Source organism: Pelecanus crispus, chromosome 3, assembly GCF_030463565.1.
Source record: "Pelecanus crispus isolate bPelCri1 chromosome 3, bPelCri1.pri, whole genome shotgun sequence".
NCBI classification, from domain to species: Eukaryota; Metazoa; Chordata; class Aves; order Pelecaniformes; family Pelecanidae; genus Pelecanus; species Pelecanus crispus.
Window position 1 is genome coordinate 60,444,998 of NC_134645.1, and position 13,631 is coordinate 60,458,628.

The following is a 13,631-nucleotide window of genomic DNA, read 5'->3' on the forward strand; positions in this document are numbered from 1 at the left end:
ATGTTTATTGGTCAGGTAGAAAAGTTAATGTTCTACTACAATGCACTTCAAAGAAACCGCTTCCAGACTTCTAAGAAACTTCCATAATTGTCCAAGAAAACCTAGGGAAGCTCCTGATCATGTTATTTCATCTGCTTAATAAAAAATCCAATGTATTTCTGATACTTCAGTCCAATTTCCACTAGATTAAAAAAAAAGTCCTATATTTACTTCTTGGATTAAAACCACGGGCACTAGGAGGGAACACAAGTTTCAGTCTTTGTACATTTATGCCTAGCTGACTTTAGGATAGGCTATGTTTGTTGCCTGAATATGAAGAAGCATTTTCTTAGCTTACCAAGTTCCAATCCAAATTCCTAGAAAGCTAACTGTAAATACTCAGAGGCAGGAGATCTTTGTGAGATGTTTTTGAAACTTACTTGGGCTTTTTGTTTAAGAACAGTTGTAGGTTGTGCTTCAGGATCCAGGATAGAAATTATTTCATTGACTTTTTCAAGAGATTCATAAAAATGTGTGATTTGTTTCTCCAGTTCTTCCAGTGGAGACAGCAGATGCTGGCATTCATACAGCAGGGCACAGGAATACTCCTTAACCTTTTGGACGTTTTAAAGAAAAATAATTATTAAAAAAGTAAAATTCAATAAATAGCAGCTGCTTCTGCATGTGGGTTTATATAGTTGCTACCTGCTTCTTTTAAAATAGATCAATCCTGATCCTGTATTGCTTCTTAAAGAAAAGAATGTTACATTTAAGGATGGTAGTCATAAATTCTAAAAGAAGTAACTTTTTCTTCACCCTGAATCAATCTGTTATTACTATAACTATATATTTGCTCAGATGCATATATCTGAGCATTTGTATATGGGAGCTTACTATTTATTAGTTCAACAGTCAACAACATGTGTAGTAGAAAAAGTATTCTGCAACCTTGCTCAGCTGCTCTTTGATCCTTGTCAAAGTTCCAAGCATTTCATTCACTTCCTGTTGGGAAACTTCTTTTGTAACAATTTGCGCTGTTCTAGTAACCATTTTGTACTGAGCTTCCATCGCAGGCAATTTCTGCTTAATATTCTGAAACAAATGTTTCAAAAATATTTCAACAACAGCATCTATGCATTCATGGGAGATACAAGTCTGTTCTCAAGAGATAAAAGATATATATTCCAATTATCAATTGTTTTCATCGCTGATTTTAGTAAATACTAGATCATATTTCAAATGCATGAAAACTGTGCCAAAGGGTATCAGTCAGCTCACCTGTATATGATTTGAAAATACACAGAAAGAAATATCCAGTGGGACAGTGTTTTGGAAATGTGCTCTAGAAATGTCACTCATAGAATACAATGATTTATATTAGCTATAGCAGAAATTATACAACAAAGCACCACTGATAAAAAAAATAGTAATAATGGAAATGTACACTAAAATAATTTTATGCTGTCAGATTTAAATAGTTACAAATTTCTCTCTTATGAGAGAGAAAGAAAGGAATGGAAGGAAGACACTTACTTCTAAATCTTGTACAAACATTTTGACATCAAGGAAGGACACTTCTACAGGGACTGAAAATTTGCTATTGCTTCCATCAATAAAAGCTGTCAAATGGGCAACCCCATCCAAGTATTCTTTCTTCAATTTGTCCAGTTCATCTGCTCGAGCATACTAAGAAAACGTGAAGTAAAAAGAAATAAACAAAAAAATAACCACCACAAATGAAATATCTGGCAGTTAAGTAATGACTTAAGAGAATTAGCATGTTTTAAGTGCAATTGTTTGCTGGAAAGAATGCATTCAACAAAATACAAAATAATGGAAACTAATCTTTTAAATTAGTTAGACACTAATTGTCTGCATTAGTTTCAATAGTGCTAAAAAGAACAACATTCATAAAAGAGGTCAGCCTTTTTTAAGGTTTGGATCATTTGGAGAACGCCGGACTTTCATTTATTTCTAACCTAGAATCAACATCTCATTTCATTTCTCATTGCTTACAGTACCAATTTTGAAAATTCAACAAAGAGAATAGAACACGAGAAACCTAGAAAAGCTGAAGGATAAGGGAAATTTCAATAAAATAACTGCTGGCTGGAGGAAGGGGAAACCCAGGTCTTACAAATGGTGAAAAGGCAGTGAGAAAAACCATATAGCCAGCACATGAAAGAAGCTGCATAATTAGGGGAAGAGACATCTACATACTGGGCATTACTGTTTCCACAGTGAATCACCCTAAATATCATCAGCAAATAAAGCTTGAGAACATTCTACTCAACAGTTTGGAAAAGTTACAATAAAAAAGGGTCAGTCATTATTTGCTTTTCCATTTAACTTGACTGCAATGGAAATAATGATGCCAGTAAAGAAAATAGATTCAGCATCTTCAAACAGGCAACTGCTATTTAAAATCACTGGAAGGGGAAAATATCATTAAATGTATATTCACTATAGCAAAAATATTTTCTAATGTGTTTATGATGTGTGAAATACTTCTGTGTAATTTAGCTCACATCTTCTCTTTGCTTTTTAAAGAGCAAATATAGAAACAACAATTCTTTTCCAATCAGTTATATCTCTTCCATGAGATAAAGGGTAGTTTTTTTTCATTTAATATCAGTGCCTCCTTGTGCACAAGATAGAAGTGATGTCTGATCATTTTGCAGAAAACATTTAGTTAATTAACTTGCATTGTACCTGCTTATGGTTGCAATACAATAATTTAATGCAACTTTAATGAAAGTGTAGTAAAAATATTCAAAGTCCCCATTTTCACTGTTCAGTTTTACAGAGCTTTTACAATAACAATAGCTACTTAAAACCAATCATTTTCTTTGAAGAACAGTAGAGGATATGCATAAATAATAGTCACTGTATCAAGACAGGAGACCATAAAGAAAAACTACAGCTTATACTAGCTAAAAATGTCCAAAAATAAAAATAAAAAGCTGTATAACCAAAAAGATAAACAAAGGAAGAGCTCCATTAAAATAAACCGCTGTCAGGGATTAATTTCTAATTTAAATAATGATGAAGAGTTAGGCACTTTAGTAAGTTGTCCTATAGTCCTGCTAGTGGAGCAAATCTGTCTTGCTTGCAGAAATGACAAAGTACATATTTAAAAGTAACAACAGCAAAACCACATACCTGCTTAACTTGCATAAACAATTCTCTCCATCTTCCATTTAGTAACAGAAGCTGCTGTTTAAGGTCTCTGGAAATGGTCTCATCACATGTTTCAATCAGAAAATTACCAGCATCATTCATGGCTGTGTGCTGTTGGATCCAATGAGGTAAGTGCCGGAAGAAATCCTGAAGAAGAAAATGAAAACACCTTTCCAAAACCTTTTCAATTAGTCTTTATCTTAAATTATGAAACTAAAATTTAATCACCAGCTAATGGCTTGATAAAACCCTTTGAACAATTATGCTCTGAAGCTCTTCATATTGGATATGCCATAACAGAATTTTCATGTCTGTGAACATACGATATGGAATTAAAAATTACTACCAGTTTACTAACAGCTCATTTTACTGCAGTGAGTAGCTTCAGTTAAACTAATGGAACTCCTCCTTAACAGAAAGTTCCGTAACTGAAAATACTGTTAGGGCTCATCTAATTTCTGTCTTTTCTTGAAACAGCAAGGGCTGATAGTAACCTGGGCCATATACAGACTGTGGAGAGATTCTTCCCCTACATGCAGGTTTGCAGGGTCTGGCATCCCAGAAGACCTGAGAAGACTGATTCTTTATTGCTGCTTCTTCCTATCTCAGAGTAAGTCAGTGGGGAGGGGAAAGGGACGATCGCCACTTAATTTTTTCCCCTGTTACAGTGAGGCAGTCTAAACAGCCCAGCCATTGTGCCAAATGCTTCTGTTCATCTTGTAGGCAGGTACACACACATAAATTGGTAGGGAAAACAAAGACCAGCTCCCTCCCTTCCTTTTTGCTCTTCAAGAGGATGGGCAATCGTTCCTAAGGCAGGTATCTCCAGGCAGTATGACTACAGCTATACCAGTAAACAAAACAGGACTCAATCACTGTCCCATGATCGTCCACATCTCTGACATGGTTTTGGCTTGTCCCTGCTACCATTCTCCCAAACAATGCACAATTCAATGGATGGCACATGGCAAGGACTGTTCCCAATAGCCTGAATCATGAGGCCACCTCCTTTCAGGGGAGAAAGAGTAGCCACAAGGATGCAGAATGAACTGTGCCACTCAGTCCTCAGGACTAAGGAAGGGGCACTGACCCATTTTATTTATGAGTATCCATCTACCCTATAATTCCAAGACTGTTCATCTGATAATGAGAGTCCCATGCAATCCTTTGCTCAGGGGTAGATGTGAAAAAGTCCTGTCCAAGCATACTGTCAGTTATCCCAGTTTCAAAGCTATAGTTCTGAAACTTTATAGTTTATGCTTGTAAGAACTCATCCACATGTAAAACCAGTTCTGATACAACCAAAAATAAAACGTCAAATGGATGTATACTGCTCAAATTTGTTGAAGAGAAAATTGAACATACAGTGTTTTAAATTCCTAAAGCTGAGGCCAGTAGCATACAGATGCTCTGTACTGATGTCTCAATGAATAAACTTAATCATCTCAGTATATTGTACGTGCAGTTTGAATCTTCTTCTACTCACAATGGAGCAAAAGCCTTGCTCTGTGAGCACATCCAAAAGAAATTAAGTCTACTAAATCTGGCACTGGTCAGTTCTCCAACGGTCAGGCTTACTAGAGGTCAAGAAAGAAAAAGCACATGGCGTAAACTACTTGCATCCTTGCTCCCACACGCTTATTTCCACAAACCATTACCTTCCTCAGACCCTGCTGGGGAGTTTCTCCATTTCAGAAGCCAACCTAAAGCCTGTGTAAAATTTGGACAAGTTTGGAAAGTACTGTGAAACACACCTCATTCTCAATTAAAACAATGCAGCTCTTTTTAAGGAAGTCCCCACATGAGATCTAGAAGCCCTCTGATACCCTTTGGATACAGCTGTTGGAGAAAGGTGTGGGAGAGAGCAGTTATAACGGGGTTATGATGGGAAGTGCTTAAGAGGTACTGCAAGTAAATAAAGGAGTTGCAGGAGTGGTTTGTTCATTAATACATTTACAGTTAAGTTTCTAGTACTTTGCAGTAGAAAAATCCAAGCACATACTGATCTTTTTTGCAAGATCTGTGCTACAGATTCACAATGTTTCTGAAAACAGAAACCAAGGAGAAAGCCAACAAGCCATTTTCTTTTGCAAAACGAACAGTGGTACTTGCTGGTTGTGAAATCATACAGAGATAATGGAAAGAAGAAGAAAGCATGACAGCATGGTAAGGGGCTACTATGGCCTTTGACTAGGATAGAATATAGTGGGGTTTAGTAATGCAGGTAAGGTTTGCAAATAAGCATTAATGAAATCTTTGTATCATATTGCTGATATATTTGTGGCTTTACAGAACAAATATTTGGAAATGTTTAAAAAAGTTTTATGCCATATTCTGAGCAATAGTTATCATCTTTCACCTGGGATTCCAGATGCTTGTGCTGATGGCTGTATGACTATTAATTGTACAAGCCAATATAAGTATTGCTTTTGGTTTTAATTACCAAATATTAAAACTGCTAAATCAGAACTATCCTTGGAACTATTTAAGTGAACATTATTGCTCTGGAGTGCAATTAATTCAACATTAATAGCAGAAGGAACTTTTAAAATATGTATCTCAGTCTGCAGGCGGATTATGTTACCTCTCAGTAATCTTTAACGGTTTTGAGCCAATGTAATTTTAAGAATAAATTAGCATTTTGGGAAGAGTAATGCTTTCATGTCTAAGGTTTTCAACAAGGCTTTTTGAAACTCTTCATATATCAGACCAGTAAGAAGTACTTGTTGGATTTAGTTTAGAAACCAGAAGCAAGTATATACTGTATGGATATGTTCAGATTTCTGCTTTGAAAATCTTTAAAAGTAAAGTTATAAAACTGATCAGAGAAGTAAATATTTCTATTTTATTCATATATATGGATATAAGAATATTTCATTTTAAACACCGCCAAGTTACTTACATAAAACATACACAAGGAGCTAAGACCAACCTGATCAGCTGAGGTCATCTTTCCTGCTCAGTAATAATAACTGTTGGTATTTATATTATGCCAAACTATTGAATCCTTTTCACAGGTTTATTTTTATTTAAGTGTATTCCATTCTTTTACATCAACTTAAATTCACAAACTTTTACCAAAAATTATACTGTCCTGCCATGTAACATGAAATGCTCATTCCTGACCTGATGTCAGTTTGACATGTTACAACCTATGAAAACCATACTTTGGTGTTAAAAACTGTGGAGCTGCTACATTGGGATTGGGTGAAAATGTAGCACCTTGTTAAATACAATATTATTCAGGTCAGTCCAGGTCATTATGGAAGTTTCACAAACATAAATCTTAGTGCTGCAGTACTGTAATATTAGAACAGTAAAAAAAGACAGCAATACTATCTTTATGACTGTGGGTCCCCAAAAAGAACTGTCTAAAAGATTTCTAAAACACCAGGGAAATGGATTAATTACCCATCAAAGATAACAACACATATTAATGATGTTGTCTTGTGAAGGCAACTACTATTGAAACCTGTCATCTATATGGTAGAAAAATCAGTGGAAAAAATAATTTTCTTTAAGTGTCTTTATATGCAGCACATGACTATGCACTTTGGTGTTGAGCTGTATTTGCCTTTGAGTGAATCATGTAACACTCTTATCTCTGAGCAATACTGCTGCCCTATATTTATGTCAAAGATGCCTCTAACCATGTTATCACAGATGATGCCTTCCTTCATTGCATGTATATATGTATATGTCTGTACACACTATGTGTGCAAGCATTGAAACACCTACAATGAATGTAGCCAGTATGCCAGAAAGATCTCTCCCTCTTATAGGACATTTTGTAAATCAACCTAAGCAAATGCAAAAACATACCCCACGTTTCATAATTTACAAAGTAGCCAGATGCATAGGCTATTAGTGCATACCTTTTTAGAATGTTCAGGTTGATTCAGCTTTTTTTCAGCATCTTCCAGCCAAGCTTGTAGACCTTCCACGGTGCTGCTATATCTGTCCCAATTAGCAATTACTTCTTCCAACATGCTTCTCACACTTCTCACCTCTACGGAGAGGTTCCTCCACTGTGCTGTTGTTTCATTCATGAATTTCATCACATTCTCAACTTCTTCCACTGAGATACAGGAAAGACATTGACTATTTTGGTTCATTATTATTTCTGTAAAGCTTAATTTTATGTTATGCTTATCCATTCTCATCAGGGAATTATATTTTACTGCAACTTCTATTTCAGTAGGCTTTTATATACATATGCTCAGTTCTCAGCCCAATTTTAGTGTAAAATTATGACTGAGAAATTAAACCTGCGAATTAAAGACTCAGAAAGTGCATAAAATGAGTGCTATATTAAACCAGTCACACTCCATATTCAGTGTGGTGTTCATTTCTAATCTCTAATAACAGAAATCAAGAGAGAAAGTTTCCTTAAAAAAGCAGAAAATAATAGAGATGTATAATGAACAAACACATATTATGTCTGCATCAAAAAGTACTGAATGAAATGTTGATCTTCCTTCCACTAACTTTAAAACCAAACTGCTGCTAATTTTTGCCATTTAATTTTTAGTGTTTTCCTCACAGCAACAAAGGAGCAAGTGTGTCCTCATTCCAGATGAAAAAACAGAGAAGAAAAAAGACCCAAGCAAATCCTGAGACTTCATAAAACAAGCAGAATATAGATAATTTAAAAAATATTTTTTAGCTACGGTGTCCTCTATTTTGCACTGCTGTTTCTGAATTCATATAACTGAGTAGCTGCCCTTTAGAAAAGATTTTTTATTGGATGTTTTTTAATAGCATTGAAGAAATCTACTGATTTTATTCTTTGTAAGAATACCTTGTAAAAAATGTCTGCTTTTGTAAAATTTGTCACCATTGTCACCATTGACTAAATTTCACAACGAAAAAAGATATCTATTTTCTCTCCACATCTGCTAAACACTTTAGCAGCTGCAGCAATCATCCATCGACATTATTGTGTTATCTCCTCGGCAGAGATTAAAGTGATGTCTCTGTAACTATCTAGGCCAAATATTGCCCTCATGCATTCTTACTGAACTCAGCAGTGTTCAGGAATTACAGGAGGCAGCTGTTAAATCAGCTACACATTTTTCTCATGTATATCCATACTTCAACTATCATTTGGGTTCCTCTTACAGGTTGTCACAGTTACTGAAGAATCTTCAGTACCTCAGGGGATACTTTTGCTACTACAACAATACTGGGACCAACTCTCTATTTGTCTTTTTCTAGTAAATGAAGCCAAGCCAGTGAGCATTTCCAGGCACCAGAACATGATCATCCCTACTCCTAAGTTGGTCTCTGGCACACTTTTGGCCCAAATTAACAACACTGAAACAATCCAGAAGTCAGCATAGACCATGAACTTCTGCCATTAGGAAATCTGAACATGACCACCCTCTTTGGGAGATTAAGAAATCTTAACAACAGGCTGCTTGGTACCAGCTGGCTTCATGCTGGAGAATATGTGAAATTGCTACCAGAGGCTGTAGCCTCTCTTGTGAACTGCAGCTGCTGTACAGCTCTGCTGCATAGAAGAAACAAATACTAGGAGATCTTTTTAGAGGATACTTATGTCTAAAGAGATTAAAATGGTGTCCCCATGACAAAAGAAACAGAGGCATACCTGAGCCATTTGCTTTGGCATACATCTCAGCTGCTCTTTTCAAGATCTGGTAAGTAACTTCATACTGCTCAAAGAACTTACTATTTTCAATAACAGACTGAAAAGAAAAAAATATTACAACAGACAAAATAAAGATAGATATTAAGAATAAGGATAATTTCCATGAAATTACATCAGGACAGTGATGACAACTTTTAACTTCATTATTCCTCCATTAATTTTTTTCATCATTAGAAAATAATATTTAAATTATCATCATTATAAAATACTACAGAAATTTCACCTTTTCAAGTTAATGGTGCAGCACAGTCTCCCTTTATAAATGGATATGGAAAGAATATTTAATATGTTCTTTGTCTGTTAGCTGCTGACTTGCTGGAACTCACTAGCATATGATACTTTGAATGTGCAGAAACTGAGCAATTAACTTAAAAGTTATTTAATGGAAACTATTCTACACTGAAATCTAAGTGGAATCATTTTAGTAAAAGAGAAAATTTCATCCGCATAGGTCACCACAAAAATCCAGTTAAACTTTCAAAATTGTTCCTGTATTAAGGCTTTGCAGAAAGGCAGGTTTCACTTTCAGAGATGAAAAACATTTGACTTATCCTTCAGTTTTCCTTTACCTCCTTTGTAATTGGTAAAAATAAGATTAAGGAAACACTGCACAAAGAGATGCTGGTTTTCCAAAGCATGACACAATGCTCTTCCTTTGTGAGTGATGTTTTAGCTGTGCAATGTGTTATAGTGTGATGAATAATTTATCTGGAAATATTCTGGTGACAAAGTTATGGCTATTTATCATTTATGCCTCTTTATCCCTTATGGTAAATGGCACTGACTTTTTTTTAAATGTCTTTCAGAAATGTTACTTCCTTTAAGTGTGATATATAATATGTTATGCAAGCATACTATATCTTGCGTTACCACTGTTAAAAAAAGGGAAAAAAACCTGCTTTATTACCAGGCTTTTATAATGCCTTACCTAATGTACTTATCTAGAGTTTTGGAATTGTTTTGTAACTTATAATACCTCCCATGCCTCCTCAGTTACAGATCTACAAAACTAAGTCAAGTACATCTCCCATACGTCTACGTAAGCTTTGGAATGTCAGAATAGACAAAATTCTACATGTACTAGTGTGATTTTGGTAAAACCACATTTCAAATGAGGTCAAAGTTCAATGTACTTTCAAGAGGAGAATTAGATTTTGTATATTCATCAACCCACATTACATAAACATGAAAAACAGTTTTAAAAATTAAGCTGCCTGCCAGTATAGATATCTAAAAATCTTCTATTTTAAAACCTTTTACAGTTGCTATGTCAAATCACCACCGTGATCTAGTACGTAATTTAAAAATGTGTTTATAACCAAGGAAACTAGAAGTCAAGGACAATCAGAATTTTCCTCTGCTCTACGGTTAAAAAAAAATATCTGGCATGTATAAAAAACTACATGCTTTAGTACGAATTATGTGATAAACTCCCAACTTTCACTTTTGCCAAACCCATACACACAGGCATTTTACCCTGAACCAAAAACTGCAAGACTTCATATGCGAAAGTAAAAGACTGTATCAAAACTACTTATATAATACTGATCTCAAGAGCAACTGGAAATCTTTTCAAAAATTAAATGTAGACATTTTACTGATTAATACTGTCTCCCATCTGACACGATCCCTTAAAGAAAATACATAGCTTTTCCCAAATCCATATACCATACGGTGCTAAAAAAATGTTAATACAGCAATGCCACAACACAGTTCCGTGGGTTAAAATCCATGGATAAATGTATGCAGTATTTCCATTGCAGCTGAGACTTTGATAGAATATATTCTTCAGGTTGATGGTGTACAATTTATGCTGACCTTTATTTCCGGTATATGGCAGACAGGTGAAAAGAAGATGGGATAAAGTAACAACCACCACTTCTATTTTTCAGCTACAGTACATAAATATTTTGCAGGCATATGTTCTATCCAGATCCTAATTACGCATGTTCCTAGAATGCTGACATTGCTGTCTGCTTTGGCAGACAAGCAAACTTACATTTTTATCTCCTACTAATATAGTCACTGACTATAGGGTACTGACTACAGCTTTCCTACGTAAGACTTCTAATTTACTGGAAGAGTAACACTTGGCTCTTCATCCTAGAAAATTGCTGCCAGGTAAGCCAAAGCAAATAAAGTCTCTTTCCATCACTGGACATCTGGAAGGAGCCAGAATTCAAGGCCATCAGAAATGAAACTAAGCTCTATTTATCATCTTGTCCCAATTTCCTCAGTTTGGTGTGATGCAGTTTCATAAATGATGCAAGGAAGCATTTTCTTTCCCCTAATGACCATCTCAGCATTAGTGGTCTGAAGTACAAGAATAATTGAGGCAATCGCAAAATAACATACAAATTCACCACTTAATGTTCATTTTAAAGCAAACAATAAGAAAGTGATACAAAACAATAATCCGGAAGTCAAGCTATCCACTTCCTCATTATTTCCCTTGTCACCTTTTAGTAGTTTTTGCAACAGCCTTGCAGTGTATACAAATGGACTATAACTCCTAGCTATTGCACACCACTCTAGCAAACTATGGTATTTTAAATAACCATCTGAATTTTGCAAAGCTTGTCTAAACCAAGGTGTAACTCCTGAATTTTTATGTGTCCCTAACTGCAAAAGTTTAAACATAGAAAGGAACAGTGTGAACAGGTCTTCAATTCTCACTTTGTAGAACTTTATTGAGTTTGAAGTTTTCTTCCAAAGCAATAAAAACTACCAGGCTGTGGGGACATCAGTAACTTTCTCTACACATTGTCCTGGCTCTGAATGGTTCTATAACTGTAGGAAATCTTTCCAAACTGAATTTTCCTGTGCAATTCTCCTCACATGGATTAGACAGAAGGGGGAAAAAGCATTTAGCCCAGCCCTGCTTTTGAAAGAATCCCTGACGTCCTAATGTAGAAGTGCAGCAGTGGTACCATTCTACCAGCCACTTGGCACTACAAGCGTGGATTTAACAAGACACAGAAGCATAAGACTGGAAGGGAACAAACATATCCATGAGCATTTGTAAGTCAATAACCTCTGTTTCTTAATATATGGATGATGCAGAGCTGGAGCAATCTCTGTCCAGAACAGAAATAAAGTAATAGCTTTAATATACTAATGCTGAGCAGGAGAAGAAAACCCATTCTTTAAAAGAATAAAATGAATCCCCTATCAGTATAGTATATTGAACAAGTGCATAGAGGCAGCATAACTTTTTTTTTTTTTTTTCCCCTTCATTTGGAGGACTTTAAAAAAAAAAAGACTACTGTGGGGGACTGCATGCCAAAAACCTCTTCTATCTCTACATTTAATCTGTGTATAGTCACTATAAAGTGCATCTATGCAGTTGTAAAAAAAGATTAAATTAGGTTCTTTGGAACTGTTATCTAAGGTAAGTAAAAATCTAGGATTTGGAACTTCCAGATATGCTTGGTAAATTGATGGTGGGACAATTAGCAGCTGGGACACTATTTCTGTTTTTGAAGAGATGGTGCAAAGAGAATCATTTTCATTTTTAACCTTTTGACTAAAGTTCATGGGGAAGACAAATTTACCTCTGAAAAACATATTCCATAAGAATGCAGTCATAAAGTTGATGACTGGCAAGTCTCATTTCTGTTTCTGTTCTTTTATTAATTTCTAGCAATCTTAAATATTTCAAAATATTCATTATATTTCATTCAGAATATTTCAAAAATAATTACAAGAAGAAGATGACAACACCAACTTACAATATAATTTTGAAGAAGTAGTTCCACTGACTCTCGCCTTCCATATTTGATAATCCATGATTTTAACTTTGATTCTGCAAGGACTAAGAGTGACAGTAGACGGTACTTCAGTTCCAGAAACTCCATCTTCAACAGATGGAGCTCAGATGAAGAGACAACAAAATTAAACCTATAAAATGAATCACACTGTAGTAAAATACAGCAATATTCATTTTTGCAGGAGAGACTGAAAGCTTTAGTTACAGTTCAGATATTTTTCTAATCTTTCACCTAACTGAGAGTCTACAAACATTTAATTATGCATGAAGATCATTCTGATGACTGCTTTTGAATGGCAAATTAATTACACTTCTGTTTATTCATAGAAATCATCAGTTTACATCTGTTACTAAGTTTTGCAAAGTCATTTTTCTTTTCTTTTTTCACATGCATCCTGGCTGTTGTTACATAACATTTCTTCCAGGGACAAGTAATAACAGGCTTAATGTAAGAAAGTATTCCCTTCCAAACCCCATAGTTTATTTTGATTCTCATCAATCTTTAGTGCATCAGGCTTTTCAGTCTATTTTTATATATATTCTAGGAGGTTTTTCCTTCCAATTTCTTCATGCTTGTCACTGAGAAACATGATTAGGCAGTGATTTCTACATGAACAGATTAAAAAGCGAACAGGTTCCCTTTCATTCACAGAGGGTTTTTATTTCAGATTGAAAGCCTTACCTCTCTGCCATATCCTCTAACTGGTCAGGCGGAACAGGCACTCCGTTAACAGACCTGGCCCCGTGGATCTCATGGAATGTCTTTTTGTGACCATCTATGTTTTTCAGCAGATCCTGATTTGATTTTAAGAAAGAGAGAGAGATTGAGGCGGGGGGGTGGGGGGGGTGGGGGAGGGAGACAGACACAGAGAGAGAGGGAAAGAAGGCTCACGGTAGGCTATCTAACTAATAAGCACAATTTTAAGCCTGCACTGATGACTCAATGTAGTTAACTATTTGATCATGCTCTCACATTTGCATGCAAGGTTATGCTTACCACAAAAGCATTTACATCAACTTGAACATTTACAT

General features: G+C 35.4%; 1 protein-coding gene across 1 annotated transcript in view; it reads right to left on the minus strand.

Annotated features, from left to right (window-relative positions):
• Window positions 1-13,631, minus strand: part of SYNE1 (spectrin repeat containing nuclear envelope protein 1) — a 265,776-nt gene that overhangs the window by 213,711 nt on the left and 38,434 nt on the right. The window contains exons 13-20 of the mRNA XM_075708574.1: window positions 13,282-13,394; window positions 12,562-12,730; window positions 8,771-8,867; window positions 7,035-7,237; window positions 3,142-3,306; window positions 1,513-1,665; window positions 928-1,071; window positions 420-593 (exon numbers count right to left, since the gene is read on the minus strand). Coding sequence (XP_075564689.1) covers window positions 420-593; window positions 928-1,071; window positions 1,513-1,665; window positions 3,142-3,306; window positions 7,035-7,237; window positions 8,771-8,867; window positions 12,562-12,730; window positions 13,282-13,394 — 1,218 coding nt within the window. The remainder of the gene's footprint in view (window positions 1-419; window positions 594-927; window positions 1,072-1,512; window positions 1,666-3,141; window positions 3,307-7,034; window positions 7,238-8,770; window positions 8,868-12,561; window positions 12,731-13,281; window positions 13,395-13,631) is intronic.